This window comes from Emydura macquarii, unplaced genomic scaffold (genome assembly GCF_026122565.2).
Source record: "Emydura macquarii macquarii isolate MOO-44397 ecotype Brisbane River unplaced genomic scaffold, CSIRO-AGI_Emac_v2 contig_554, whole genome shotgun sequence".
NCBI classification, from domain to species: Eukaryota; Metazoa; Chordata; order Testudines; family Chelidae; genus Emydura; species Emydura macquarii.
Genome location: NW_027130691.1, coordinates 15,755,608 through 15,771,903, shown reverse-complemented (window position 1 = coordinate 15,771,903; position 16,296 = coordinate 15,755,608). Strand labels below are relative to the sequence as shown.

Genomic DNA, 16,296 nt, shown 5'->3' with positions numbered 1-16,296 from the left:
GATATGTTTTCCTTCTGTAGTAAAGTATAGACTCTTCCTCCAAAATGCTGAAAAACAATTGTATAAAGTACTGGTGACTCTCATACCCTTTGACACTATGAACTCCCTGCTCCAATCGTCCTCCACTCCCCTTCAATCACTCTCCAACTTTAAGTGCATGGAACTTCCCATATTTTTCCATGAAAAGATTACTATGATGTGAATTTCACATCTGCCAACTCTTCTACCTGTATGTCCCCATCCATTTTTCCTTCTATTGGTCTCTCCTAACATCCTCTGTGGTGTCATCTGCGCAGCAAACATAAGCTTCTCACAATTCAATGCTACTCTTTGTTGCACTGTTTTCTGCTGCCTCCAAACACATACCACAAAAAAGACAAGGGCAAAGGCAACAAAGTCATGAGTAAAAGTTCAGAAATGCCTAAGTCTCTCTTAAAATTGGCACTTAGGTGCTTTTTTAAAATTTTACCCCATGTGTTTATGCATTTTGCATTTCACAAATAAAATATCTGAGTTTTCAACAGTATTCTCATGGAACACTTCAGTTTTCTCAAGTAAAGAACCAAAAAAAAAAAAAAAAGATATAGTGCCAACTAAGAGGATGTATTTGTTTTTCCTGTTTGTAGCCTTTGTGATTTCCCCATTATCCGGTTGCTCTCTGATAAAGGAATAACTGGTAAAAGACAGCAGGTTTCCAGAGGGAGGGATTTTTGGTAAATTAATTTAATAAAAAGTTCTAGCATACCAATTAATTTTATTTGTAAAATATTAAAATATTATAGTTTCATTGCCTTGAAATGAAATATACAAAAGCTCTGATTTACGGATTAAAACCTTGTCTAGGTTTTTTTAAAATAGACTGATAGATTCCAAGGCTAGAAGGGGCCATTATAATAATTTAATTTGACCTCCAGTATAACACAGGCCATAGAACTTCCTTGAAATAGTTCTGCTGTCCCAGCAATGTTGACCATCTCTGTATCCTCTTATTTCTACTTAAATTCTAGTGTTTTAACACTATTCACACAGTATTTCTCTTCAAAATAGCAGCTATCCATGATTCCTACAGAAAAAACAGAGTGCAGTAGTACAACAGTACTACAGGAGACTGCACCATGTCAGGATTGTAGCCCTTTCTACGTGGATACCAACAGGTCCTGCCAATAGATCCTAAACTCCAAACTTAACTTTCTAACCAATATTTCTTTTGTCATTCTATGGTATACAACTTATTCCAGGACTCTGAAATCAGAACATTACTTATTCTGAACGTTTAAACGAGGCTCTGGTTTGAACCACAACCCTGGCCTTTCTCAGACAACAGAATTAAGCAATTTTGTGAGCAGAATAGAGCTGTGTTTCACCTTAAATCTGTTATTTTTAAGCAACAACACTGCAGCTAACAAAACAACAGACACTCAGGACTGCAGCTGTGTTCAACAACCCAGGCACTCAGCACACAATGGCTTCCACATTTGAAAGCAACAGAAGAAAAAGACTGCAGTTTCCCAATTTAATCAATTGCAAATGAAAGGGAGTTTAGAATATTTTGATTATAGCATTTAAACTAGCTGCTCCAAGAGTATCAAAACAGTTATTTTATACTTCATGCTCATTTGCTTTATTGACAGGGAAGAAGCCTGGAGAGCTTTTGCCTTTTTTTTTAAAAAAAAAATCTTCATTTTCACACCACTCAGTTTACCCATCTCAGAAACAAAGATAAAAGATTCAGCAAGATGATGTCAATCAGAAAGTTTCAACAAGTTTTTTTGAAAGGCTGCATGCATATGCACGGTCAGAAACAGAAATATAATAGGTGTAACTGTTTGCTCACTCTATGTGCATCAAAAATAATAAGAAGTATGATCAGAGATGATTAGTGCTCAATAAAGTATGAAAAGATCAAATGTAAAAATTAGAGGACAATAGCAAATATTGACTGAAATAAACAGATAAAAATTGCTTTGTGAAACTAAAGTCTGCTGTGGTTGTAAACCTCAGCTGAGCAGAAGCTGTTAGGTAATCAAAAATAAATCTTGGAGATCTCCCCCCCCCATTGTTTAAATTGCATAATTTTAATTATTATAAAAACACAGAACAAGCTTGAGAATCCTGTAGAAGCCTAATACTTTTAGTCACTCTTGTCACATTAAGTATTTCAAATATGTTTTATTTCTGGTTGGAACCAAGTTAAGGTAATTAAAATACTTAGCCCTGATAAAAAAGCAACAAGACACACTTTTATTTGAAAAGTTGATTTCTGTAATGTCTGGATTCTCCGGAACTGCAGCAACTTTTTAAAGGGCTGCTGGCACTGTCAGAGCCACTAGGGTATAAACTGAAAGTTTTATACAAGCTGCCATAGGCTTTATAAACTCACACAGGACGCCCAGGTCTACAATATATTCAGATCCGATTAAAATGAAGTAAATTGAAGAAAACAAGATGAAAAAAATCAGAGACTGTTCTCTTTGGTTTGGGATTCTATCTTTCTATCAAACTCTTTTCTATAATGAAAGGATACACATTAGGGATTTTTCCCCCTGGCTTTATTTGTATTGAATTTTTAATGTACATTCAAAATTGCAACTCAGTCCTAACCTTCAAAATAAATGCTTTGCCAGCCTTGGACTTCTCTTCTACAAATTGCTAATTGTGCTGCATTTCATGGTAGTTTTATGATTTGCACAAATGGAGCCTAGAATGACACCACCGAGTTCATTTTCACTCCATAACAAGATTTGAACTGCTGTGTACAGAGGTGAAAGGCTACTGGGTTATGTCACTAACCCATTAAAGTACCTCTTGTCCTCAGCACCTCTTTCATTTCTCTTTTTAAAGATGTTCCTAATTATGCCTTCAGGTACCTTCAACGAATAGTCATCTTCTAATGGAATCAGACCCTATTTCATTTGACAGTCCATGAGTAACAAAACACATAGTACGTAACAGATCTTTTCAATGGGCTTCAGTAATCAAGACACAGAATCCCTAACCAATCTGATCCAGCAGTTGCATAATCCCTCATAAATTTATGCCCTTTATGCTCATTAGGGGTAGAGTCTTGGCCAAACCAAATATACCCGAATTGATAAGTAAATAATATATGGTAAAATATTTAACAATTACAGAGACATCCCTTTGGATGAACAGATTGTGTGAGCACAGGAATATATTGTGTGGTATGACTAAGTAGCACATATGTAATTTAACAGTAGAACAAAATGTGGGGGAACTCCTGGGGCCTGACAAGTAGCTGTGGAGACTGGCTGACATTTGGTAGTAAGCAGGCAAAAATGACTTGTACAGGTATACGGAGAGCCAATTTATAGCAGCAGGTAAGCCCATAATGTATCTTATATACAACAGGATGGCCAATGCCCTAAGAAGCCTTCACTGCAGTAATAGGAGCATCTCTCATATTTATATTCTAATCTCTTTGCACGTTTACAGTGGCTGTTACCATTGTATCTAGATCACAGAGACTAGGAAGGAAGAACAGGCAGGAAAAAGTATTGATAAAGTGATCCCTAAAAGTTTAGAAACAAAATGGGAAGAGGTGTGGGCCTAACAAGGAGATAAATTCTGGGGGAATGGACAGTATTTGATCGTTATCTAGGTCTCAACAGGTCTAACATTTCATTAATGTTGAATTAAAAGAGAATCTTGCTTTAGTGCACAGTATTTTTTTTCTTTCTTAGAACACAATCCCAGCAGATTGAACTGTGAACAAGAGACTCATGGAAGGTCTCTCTCTCAATACAAACCAGCCAATAAGGCCTGTCTTTATACAGCATTTTGTATTTTCAAAGCAAGGTACAACATTAATTCCCATCACATCTTGGAGGCTGGTTGTCATATCATTGCAAACTTTTTTGAAAAACAAAGAAAGTAAAGGTTAAAAACTATTTCAAAAGGCTGAACAAATTTTCAGTTGTACTATATACAAACATGATTCACAGGGATTTAAAATATAGCACCCATAGTTTTGAAATAGATATACTCCACAAGTATCATGTGATCATCATTTAATGAGTTTCATTCTACAAAGCTGGACATAATTGATGGATTGCAGTGAAACAAAAACAGGGCAATAAGAGAAGAAGTTTGTTTACCCTAGTATACCCATATATTCTCTTTCGGCCATGCACACACACATTTACCTGTTCCAGTTCCAGTAGGATCACCTCCTTGGATCTGCAGAATTAAAAAACAAAACAAAACACTATATCCTAGTAGAATATGCCTAGAATTTATTAGATATAAGAAACAAAATATTTTCACAAAAGAGAAATTCTGCTCAACTCTTCTTATTTCTAAGTGGTGCTATGTTGGCAAGCTAGTAAACAGAAAACCATTACAACTAGTGTAGCGCTTCTTTTATCAATTGGTTGTCATATGCTCTTGGAAACATCATGTAGCAGAGTGACAGGTTTATAACAATAATAGGTCTCTTGTGGACAAACAGGGAAAAATAAATGAACTGTGTCTTGTACAGGTTAATGGAAAAATATCTTTTCCATCACCTGCTGTGACCTAAGCTGCCCAGTCGATGATGCACTGCATTTAAAGTTTGAAAAGCGTTTAGTTTTGCTATCAAAACTCCAGCAAGAAAAAAGCGTTCCACACTTGCCTCCATCTTTCTGGCACTGTTCATTATATACGTTGTAAGAAAAATCCCAAAATGAAACCAACCAATCAGGTACAAGATAGCCATTGCTGATGCAGACCTACACTAAAACAATATTTTGGATTCTATTGCTCCAAAGTTGGCAAAGGGAGAGCACAAGTTAACTATAGTCATAGTGAAAGCACACAAAAGCTCGATTTTAATTTTGATATTAAATATAAACCTAGGAACACAGTGCTGCCAAATGGAGAAGTCCTTTTTTTTTTTTTTTTTTTTTTTAAAAAGGCTATCAGGATCCAACCTAACGGTCACTGAAGTCACTTGAAAGACTCCCACTAACTTCAGTGGGCTTTGGATCAGGTCCTACATTCTTCTGAAAGTAAGTTGCAAAACTAGTTACAACACTTTGTTCCAATTCAAGGGAACATCTGCAGTGCCCTAAACTGTCTGAATGGGAGCAGCATCATTATAATGGTTTGATTTTAAGACCTATGCAAATCAATGCTAGCATCTTCTCATGCTTTTTAAAGAGCTGGCATAGTAATGAGGTGTCACTAGGGCTCATATGGTAACATCTGAAAAAATTATTCATTTAAAACTAAGAATGCAGCTGAACTATTTACTTGGCATGGCTAGTAATCAAATTCCAATTTTAGTTTTAATTTTAAAAATTAAATCTCACATTGCAAAACATGTTTTCTCAGAATACCAGAATGGGTTACTTAAGGAGCCTCTCTCAAAATAAACAGACACTGTAAACCTTTGCCGTGGGATTTCGGTTCAATACCTTCATGAAACCTGACCCATGCTCACAGTTCACAAAGGCTCAGTTTGTTCACTTCAGGTTTTGATCCTACACAATGCGGAGCACACTGGCTCCGATCCAAAGCACTTAAGCACATGCTTAACTTTAAAAATGAGAACAGTTACACAGAAGTCAATAGGACTACTCACGCTCAATTTTAAGCATGTACATCAGTGATTTGCTGGATAGGAGCCAGAGTGCTCAGCATCTTGTAGGACTGAGTCCTCATTGGGAAACCCTCTTTCCTCAAGCCAGCATTCCTTGCTTCCTCTCCAACAGCTGTCCTCAATCAGACAACGACGTAAGAAAAGAGGTGGTGTTTCCATGACTTGTATAGAGAGAGGGTACACCTTGGGGCAGGTTCTCCCTGGAGGTTCGAGTTCAATGAACCCCCCAAAAAACCCTTCAAGAGTTAGCTGATTTTCTCTAACCCCTGCATACAAAACCACAGGGACCAGTCTCAGAACTCCTTCAGAACCTGACTCCCTGATTTTTTCAGCTAGGGCTGTGGAACCTCACTAAATGAAGTTCAGATACTTTGGGTCAAAAATAGGTATCTTGTAAACCAAGCTTCAGCGGAACAGGATTTAAAGAGGCTGAGATATTACCCCTCAGATCAGGATTTCAATCTCTATGCACTAATGGCCAGATCGAAAGCTCACTGAAGACAATGGGAGTCTTGCCAGTCAAGAACGTCAATGGACTTTGAATCAGGCTCTGAGTGTCCATACTATTCAGTGAGAATGGCCAGGTGATCAAATTTATACTTCTTTCTCTCACTCAGCAAGGACAATGCTGGTTTCCAAGATACATTTTTCATGACCATCTCTAATGTATATCTACTGCAAATTTTGCTCCAAGGAAGTAACTGGAATTTTAAATTAACATATCAACATATTCAACTCCTATTTTGGGGGGATGGAGAGGGACAAAGCCTAGTGTGCATTATGTAGCATTTGTTCAATACTCACGACAAAATTACGAATTGATCTGTGAAAAATGGTTCCATCATAATAGTTCTTCTTGCATAGTTTGATGAAGTTTTCACATGCTCTGGGTGTCTGAGAAAGATAAGGTATTTAATGAAGCAATAACTTTAGACAGTAAAATCAATGATATATTATTTAGAATAATTACATTTTGTTTGTGCCTGTTACAAAGGACTAATCCATCAGGACTCTGATTAAGAGGGATTGGCCTTACTATTTTACAAAAAAACCTACAGAAGAGCATATTGTATATTAGAGAGAGAGAGACACTAATACAGTAACACATCTCAAACCTAGTACTCCCAAATGGCATGAAAGGGTGCTGAACATTAGTCTCATTATGTATTGTTTTATTTTTAGAATATTTCCCAGTGAAGTCCATGACAATGAAAGGGGACAATACTGGAGACCAAATTCATCTATTTATCCCTACCCAGTCTCAGCAATGTGCCTCAATCCTGATCAGATGGGACTACCTCTATATTTGAAAGAGTGATTCATTCTCCAGGTTCATTCAGGCCTTGACATCTTTGCTTAACAATTCCGACAAAAGGGAACACAATCATGTCACTTGGGATAGTGTTGTGTTGTGATAAGAGGCCCCTGATTAATAAGAAGTAGACATCCCAATAGTCCCTATATTTTATGTTAGTTTGTTCAAAGAAATGGATGACTTTTTTTCCACAATCTAGAAGTAAATCCTAGCCAGTTATGTTAAATACACTACATATTACTTTTACCTTTACTTTTACAAAGTGAATGAAATATGCTTATCCTCAACCATGGCATTCAAACATCACTTATTAAAAGACTATGGTACAGATGACCTCTGATATTCCAAGTACTCATCTCTCCTCTGTCAACATAGTTTTGCCTTTCTACAATGGCAGGATGGAACCCATCATAAGTAGAGAAACAGTCTACCTTCTTAGTTTGGACATGCTTTCCATCCCAGTCATAAGTTATGGAGATCAATATTAATCCAATTTCACAGAAGAACGTCATTTAAACAAGCTGAGCTGTAATAGGCTTTAGAAATATTCTTATTGCACTATGCATGTGATAAGCCCCTAGCATGAGTACAAGACTCTGTAAATTAGTAGAGATAAGCTTTCAAGAGTTGGAGCCCTTTTCTGAATAAACAGATGCATTTAGCATTGACATGACACCACTATGGCTCATCTGTAGTGTTACTTGGAGAGCTCCAGCAGTGACAGAGGCAAGACGCAGTCATGAACTTAAAACATCTAAAATATTACAAAAATAAGGCACACTGGTACATTCTACAAATACAATAAAACATTTATATAACGTTTAAAGATTAAATGATCTCCGATCCCTTTCACAAAGCAAAACTGCACTACAGTACAGCCTCAGTTATCTAAATCTCAATCATCTGAAACTCCGTTACCTGGAAATAGGGGCATGTCCCACATTGTCTATTAATTACACTTGATTAGCCAAACATTATGTCCTTAATAACATCTGGATAATCAAGGCTTTACTATATTTCTTATTAATAAGTCTACCCAACATACAGAAAACCCATCAGCCAGCTACAGTGGACGACAAACTAGCAAGTCTCAATTCAATCTAATGCCAGCTTTGATCTCAGCCTTGCAGTGCAGCTTATTATTAGATTAAAATAATAACTTTTACGATAGAATTCTACTTAACCATATATTTGTGTAACATCCTGAAGGCAGTGTGTGTCATACATAACCAAATATATCCTATTTAAAAAAAACCAAAACAAACTTCAAACAGGATGGTCTATATATGGTTTCAATGTTTATGGTACATCTAAAGCCTTTTTTGAAGTTATATACATTTTACAATAATATGCTTGTAAAATTTGACCATGGAAGAATCATTTGTGCATAACAGAAAATACTGTAATAGAGAGTGCTATATTAAAACAAAAAATGGAAAAGCTATGGATCATGAAAAAAGCCTGTAAGAACAAAATGTGCATAAAGGTATTTGCACTTTTAAAAAGAAAAATGTCCTTTCTGAATCAGTAATGGAATTGGCAGCTTTTAGCCTAAGGCAGTACAGCTCATGAGAACCAAAAACTCTTTAGAGAGAGAAAGTTAATTAGTTCTCTTGGGGGGAATAAGGCAACCTGTAATTAAATTTTTAAGAAAATGAAATTAACTGAAAGTTGAAGCACCTCAGGGAATATGAAATTTCATGCTAAACTGTTTTAAACCAATAATCAATTCACAGAATGTTGATAAGACTCTTCCTACATAAATTAGGTATTTACTTTGAAAAACATGCTCTGTAAAATATAGATCAAAATACTTTTTCTGCTAATGAATTTTTTATGCAGGACCTGTGCCGACCCATTTCTCTGAATGGGTTTCTAGTTATTATATCTGTTCTCAAAAACTAGCTGTGTGTGTGCAGCTGTCAAAAAACAGTCTAGGAACTATATAAGAACCTTTTACTGCACCGTTTTCTTTAAATAATTGACACCAAACTGGTTCCCATGGTCACCTCATGCATCATACAACAGACATACACTTCGCAGGTAAACAGTTTCTTAGCAACATTACTGTTACCATTTAAGGTGGGGATTTTTGTACAGGAGACAATAAAAGGCTTGTATTCAGTCAATAGCAGATACCAGTTTCAATCATGTTGTGGGCCCTAATGGTTAACTTGTTTCTTCAAAATCTCCTGATAATCATAGCTTGAAGCCTGTTGTGATAATTGGGCCTACAAACATACCCTAGTTGTGAGTTTAACTGTAAGAAGTGAGTGACAGTTCATAATACGTCACCCTAACTGTCTTATAACAACAAACATTGATGGGAAAAGATACGAAAGGGAGACGGAAAGACTGAATTAGTCCAAACAAAAAGGCTCACTGATATAACTCAAGGATTGTATTAAGATCATATTTGGTAAACAAGATAAGCATAAAATGAGAAATCAGTGAACCAAAACTAATGTGTCAGACACTAGGCTTAACTGGTGGCAAAATAATGAGTGGATGGTCTATTCTATCCTGCCCATCACTCTGTCTTGGGATCCTTAAAGAAAGAGTTGGGGGGAGGGGGCAGAGGGTGGAAATTGGCTACTGGAGCAAGCTTTACCATCATGGCTGCCACCCCAGGCCTTCGTCATCCTGATCATTTCCTGACCAGACAAAGCAAGAGAGAGGGACAAAATGACATTGCCACCTCTCCCGGCCCCAGCTGAATCCCAAACACCACCTGAGATGAAACGGAATCAGACTTTAACAGCAACGCCAACAGCTCCAGCCTCTCTCAACAAACTTCTTCTCTCTTCCCCAATAGGACAGCTATTACCATCTTTGATACCATTTAAGAGACTGTCAAAACAAGGGGAATTTCCTTCTAAAACTCTTTCCAGCCAAAGGGAAAGGGAACAAGGGATCCTGTTAAAATGAAAGCTTTACTTAATACTTTAAATTTCAAATACTTGAACTGTTTTTCCTTTTTTAAAAATCCTTTTAACATTTTATTAAAGATGAAGTAATGTTGTGTTTGCTATGGTACTAAGCAGGCAAAGGTTGCTGGAAATCAAACCCCAAACCTTGTTTAACACTGTTTAATGCTGGACAGTAATTGGATTATGTTAACACCTTTGGCCCATATATTCCATCTAAATTAATACAACACAATAGAATCTCTGGCTAGCAGCCTGGTTTGTCTTGAATAGCTGCTTTACTCACCACATCTCACACTGTCAAGCCAAGTGTTGGTGGCGGTTTTTTAGCATCATTGTGCTCCTAGATACTGGGGATGGGGATGGGAATGAGTGTGGATTCTATGTTGCAACTGCAATCCCTGACCATTCTTTGGATGTCTGCAGGGCTGCTCCTGTTCCCTTATCAAGGATAGGTGAACGTACTCCATGAAGTACACACTTTCTATTTTCATTACAGTGAATATAGTGCTTGTGAAAGAAGCCAGATTGACAGTCCTGGAATGCAAATCCCTCTACTTATTCACAGAACAGGCACAAGCTTCCTCCATACTGCTTCCTTCCAGTGTGACACTTCTAAAGGTGAGAGGGTTGCTTAGCTTCAATGCCCATTCAATCCTTGGTCTTTGCACAAAGACTAACAACAAGAAAGCCAATGGGGATAGTCATTTCTGTGGACCTGTCTGCTAACAACTAGACTAGAACCTCACACACATTTTAACTAGGCCATCAAACAGTTCCATAGTTAGTAACTACTACTGGTCATTGCTACACAGACTTAATATATTATTACATTTTAATAACCCTGGAAACTTGCAGTGGTAAGATGAACACCAAAGCTACAGGCCTAAGATCTGATGTGGCTTTCAGATAGATACTTTGCTTCACTTAATCTCTCTGCATGATCAGCTACTGTGCTAGCATTCACAGCACTTAATTTTTCAAGATACATGCTAATGTATAAAGTGCATCAAATGGAAGATTATTTATTATTGCCAGAGCCTCCACAGTGAATAATGAATTCTTTAGCATTTCTGTTTGCAGTTGTGCCAAGTGGGTACCACTATCAATAGACAATTTCTCTGGCCTTTTTGCAATAGGTGGAAGGTAGGAAACACTTATAATAATTCCAATTTGTCCATACAACTTTTACATTCACTCATCTCCAGAAGCTAGATGTAATATTGCCTTCTCATTGTGTAATTATGCAGGTTTGAGAGCCAGCAACTGGGAAAGGTTAGATTTGACATTTGCTCAAGTATTCAGACCGACTGTTTCCTTTAATAGATACAGCGACACTTCTACAAGCCAAATGTAAAACTGATCAAGGGCTCTTCTCCTCCAGAGGCATCGTCATTAAACATAGCCCTGAGAAATCCTCCATTTTTTAGGCTAACAGCTCAGATTGTGTTAGGACCACACAACTGAGTAAACATGTGGTTCATCTGCATGCTGCCCTTGACCCTAGGGAAAGTTATATTCTGTTCCAAACTCTGACCAACATCTTTAGCAACTTCCTGCTTACAGTAAAACAAGTTTTGTGCCTAGAGACTAACCCCTCTCTCTGTAAATTTTGTAGATACTTTGCCACATACCTGCGTTTCTCAGTGGGTTGAAAATTTCCTCCCAAAACAAGCACTGGGCTCTTATCAAATCCTTTGGAATGGGAATCTTGAAGACTGACTGCCCCAGAAATTGACCTGATTGCTTCTCTTGGTAGCTAGCAGGGAACACGTGTGTCTGATGGGGAATGAGATTTCATTTCTTTCTAAACATGTTTAGTCTCAGCTTACCTAAATGTCTGCAAACTAGATGCTATAATGGTACACACTGACTGCTTTCACTGCACCAGCTACAGGGCCTGGATGGATCTCCTAAAAAGGAGTATATGAAAATGTAACAGGGACAAAAGATGGACAAACAGTGGCATTACAAACAGTAGGAAAAAACCAGAAAAAAGTAAAAGAACCCACAACCATTAAAAAAAAAATCTAAAGTCCACTAAAATAACAAGTTGAATATGGTATTACCTTCTAAATACTGACTGATCACATTTTACTTTTCTCATTGCCAAAAGCATAGATGTAAACCAGGCAAAACCCATCTGTCTTATTGTACCCAGAGACTTGAGGGATAAGACTAACCACGCCAAGTTACTTTCTCAGTTGGCAGCTTACTTTCTCACCACCCGAGAATATGGGTTGCCATCTTTTAAAAAGCCATTCTTATTGGACAGGTAAGTAGCCAATTAGAAGTAGATTAAAACATGCTGTGCCCTTGTTGCCAAGATACAGCAGAAGAGAAAAGAACTGGGGCTTCTAAGTTGTTGCTATGACTGCAAGCAAGAAGGCTTTACTATGAGAAGAGCTAATCATTTCAAAACGTTCCATCCCTTGAGCATCTGCATGTCTTAAAAAGAAATTCCACGCTAAGCAGTCACAAGCTGTCATTCAGACAACTGTATAATTTTTTTTTTTTTTTTACTGCTAATTCCACCTCTCCAGTTATTTGTTTTTGTCTTGCTAAAGCTGTGGTTGTACTGTAGTGGCTGCATTAAACTGAACAGCCACAAAATATGCTCATTAAAGATTTGTGTTAAGGCATTAGTAATTTGAAATAATGAGAAGTTGGTTCTGTGAATTAAAATTCTATTCTTTATATTACAGCTTTCATCTTATCATTCCCATACCAGAACCCCTCTACTAAGAAGCATGAACTAGTGAAATAAATTTTTCAGACTTCAAACTAAGCTTACAATTTTTTTTATTTTTTTTATTTTTTTTAAATGCAAAGCAGATTTTGTTTTGCTTTAAAGTCAGCTTGAAGGTTTTATTTAGTTAGGGAATTTCTGCCCTTGCAGTATTTCTCCAAGGCTACTCTCCTGTATCACTTTTTTTTAACAAGAAATATAAAGGAGTTATTGGGAATGTCTAGACTGGGCTCTCCCCTCCCACCATCCCCATGACTCTCTGAAGATCAGACTTGTTTACTGTAGCTGTTCCTCTGCATAGTCCTTGAATTTTAAGGTTCTATCTTTGCTGCAGGGAGTACTGTGTCTGAGAGGAACTCAGTGTTACTCAGTGGAACTCACCATGAGATGTCCTACAGGCTAGGCGGGTTTTTAAATAAATTTATTCACCTCTAGCATCACAGTCTGTCAGTCCCCCTCATCATCAGAAGCAGAAACTTCCACTTTATTCTGGAGGGTCTGATTCAGTGCTATGACAAACAGATGGGCTTTGGTGGCAGAGAAGAATGACAGCTTTATGTTTTGTTTTGTTTTTTAAGGCTGGGTTTGCAGTTCATGTAAATGACACAGTGATCTCACCAAAATCTTATCAATTCAATCATTCAGTGGGCAGATGCCTTCAGGTCAACACATTGACTATAATGATGAGAGAACAGTGACGTTCCTATGAGATGCAATGACATATGCAAGGGGAAAGCATCAGACGGGCATCCACAGGCACTCAGTGATACACGGAGATTCAAACAAAAAAAAGCATCTTAGGTAACAAAACTCTGTAGCAAGCAATTATTTAATTTGGCTACTTAAAGCTACACTAGCTCTTTAAAAACAACAGCAGAAGAACTGTAACATTCTCTCATCACACAAAAAAACTTTTATTTAAAATAGCAATGTATTACTTGCTAAAAGCTTTTTTTTCTTAAAATCAGAATCTCAGTCGACAGCTAAATTTCATTTTTCAAAGGCATTTCTTCAAAGCACTACCATTAAGAAACATGATCTAAAATGACTAAGTAGTAAGCACAGTTTACAGTAGGCATCTTTAGAACAATTCGTAGCCCATAGTTTTCCTGGTCTCTTGTGAGTACAACAGCAACTGATCAGTTTAGATATGCACAATTTAAATTAAACAGAGCATCTAATTCACTAATTTAATTTGTCAATTTTAATCACCAGCTTTCCACAAGCAGAGAATTTGTTCCTACTACATTCAGTGTTTCCTTCTGTTCTTTTATTTGCTGTGTTAAAGAAACTAATGCACAAGTTATATGATCATTAGGGGCTTCAGTAGCAGCTCTAAGATACTACTCCACAATTCTATGTGCTCTACAAAGTGTTACCAATACGGACAGAGCCTGCAAATTAGACAACACACACTGGGTTCAGGTTAAATGTAGGCCACAATTTTATTTAACTGCTTGAGCAAGCATCAGTAAGTGAAAAGAGGTAGAGCATAACAGCTCGTCAGGCAGTTTCCTGAAGATACTACAATCCAATCACTGGCAATACAGACTACACCGTAGAAGAGGAAGCTACCCTTAGCCTTCACTTCCAATTCAAGCCTTAAGGCTCTGGTAATAGCCAGTTTCCCAAAAATCACCGTGTTCTTGTCAGACCCAAGCAAGGGATACCTCAGCCAGAACACAACGTTGAAGTGGAACATTTTTGTCATGCTCACCATTGCAGGTCTCAACCCTGTGCTCAGGACTATGGATCACTGTGTGGCTCCTTCTATCTTAGTACTCCCGCACTGGACATTTGCACCACAAAACTGCAGCACACAAACACAAACAGTGATCAACACAAAATAAGCCTGCCAGGTGCTCTGGGAAAGGCAAAAAATCTTGACTACATGTGCATGTCTGCAGGATGGGAAAGTTCCTTCCTGATCCCAACAAGTGACCACTGGAAACCAAAGCACACCAAGAAACCCGTAACCGACATTCAGAGCCCAATCAGACCATCCCACCAAGATATTAGGATACGTACATGGGAAAAAAGGATTGGGCTGACTGCCTCTCTCTGCCCCAGCATAGAATTAAATACCTGCCTTTGAAACAAAGAGAGAGGCACAATCCCTTTGAAACAATGGGAGAGCAGCCCATCCAGGGGACAATCATGGACCCCAGGGATAGTAACAGCCCTTCCACCATTTCTATAAGTCCCACATTCAAGAGGAGCAAAAGAAACTTTGATGAATTCTAAGCAGAACAAACAGTACGCAACAGCAACCCTATCGTGAGATACAGAACAAGTTACAGCAGCTAAACGAAGTTTGCCATTAATATTTGTTAAGAAGTTCATTCTCCTCCTCCAACCCCAATAATGGACATTATATTCATAACAAAGTTCAAAGCATTTTAAAAGCTAGCTTCTAACTTACTTCAAAAGGAAGAAGAAGCCACTTGAGAAATGCAGTTTAACAAAGAACTATGGAAAGTTAAGAGATCCCCTCCATGACAAAGAAGGGCAGGTTGATTTATCTGCCAACATAGCACTCTGAGGGACCAGTCCACTTCTGAAATTAACACAGCCTACTAATAAAATGTTTCCTTTAACTGCTTTTATATCTGAAGGCAGACAGGATTTTTTTTTTAAAAAAAAAAGCTTAGAAATTGCTAGCTACAGTTGCTTCCACAGCAAGATGTTTTATCAGTTATTAATAACACGGGTATAAAAATGTGAAATAAGCCATTTATAACCATCTGGACAGCATTTTATTTAGCCACTGCAACAATATTACAGGCTGGGCAGGATACTCTGACATCCACAAAACGTTTACCAGAGAGAGCAGAATGATGAAGTTCAGACACAGAAAATGGGTATCGCAGACACTGAAATCAGCTAGAACAAAAATTAGATTCTAGAGGAGTTGGAGAGCGTGATCATGCACCAAGGGCAAAGAAATTTAAAAACAAATCACTTCTTTTCTACTGGAAATGGATGAGGAGTGTATGAGCCTCTGAACTTCAAAATGGTCCATCTCCAGTGGATATAAGATTTAAAAGAAAGGGGGCTAAATTACAAATAATTTGAGGCTCAGAATTATAAATACATTTGTCACTTCAGTTTGTAGATGCACAAAAAAGGTACATCACTGTTTAAAAATCTGGATATAAGTGACTTGGTTAAGGTCAAGCCGCAAGTCAGTGGCACAGCCAAGCACTCAGGCATATTAGGTGGGTCACAGATGGCACCAAAAGATCTAAACATCAGTTTTTCTAGAATAATGGCTCCTCTTCAGATAGTCAAGATGTCATCATCAAGCAGAGCTGCCGGATCCCAGCCAGAGCCTAAAATCCATTTACACGGTGAAGGAGGTAAATTTGAAATTAGTCTCTCCCACTTTTCTTCTTATCTCCAAACCTACCCCTTAAACAACAGAAAACTAAACTGAACAAAAGTATGAATTTGCAAAAATGGTGACAGCTAGTGATTACTATTAAGTTGTCCAATATTGTGCGTTTTGCTACTGAATCACATTCCATATTTTGTGCTTATATATGAGAAATTGTCCAGAAATAGAGCAATTAGAGATGGAAGGAATTTTACTATAGATTACTAGTCCATCCCTTTGGTTAGGGCTTTGCGCTAACAACAATTCCCATCTAAGTGCTTTACATTTCCCAATCCCCAATAAAAAAATAATTGAACCTCATACACC

The 16,296-nt window shown here is 37.6% G+C and overlaps 1 protein-coding gene across 2 annotated transcripts in view; it reads right to left on the bottom strand.

Annotated features, from left to right (window-relative positions):
• Positions 1–16,296, bottom strand: part of PPIL2 (peptidylprolyl isomerase like 2) — a 109,545-nt gene that overhangs the window by 31,796 nt on the left and 61,453 nt on the right. For both annotated transcript variants that reach the window (XM_067539874.1, XM_067539873.1), the window contains exons 13-14: positions 6,407–6,496; positions 4,164–4,197 (exon numbers count right to left, since the gene is read on the bottom strand). In XM_067539874.1, the coding sequence (XP_067395975.1) occupies positions 4,164–4,197; positions 6,407–6,496 (124 nt within the window). The remainder of the gene's footprint in view (positions 1–4,163; positions 4,198–6,406; positions 6,497–16,296) is intronic.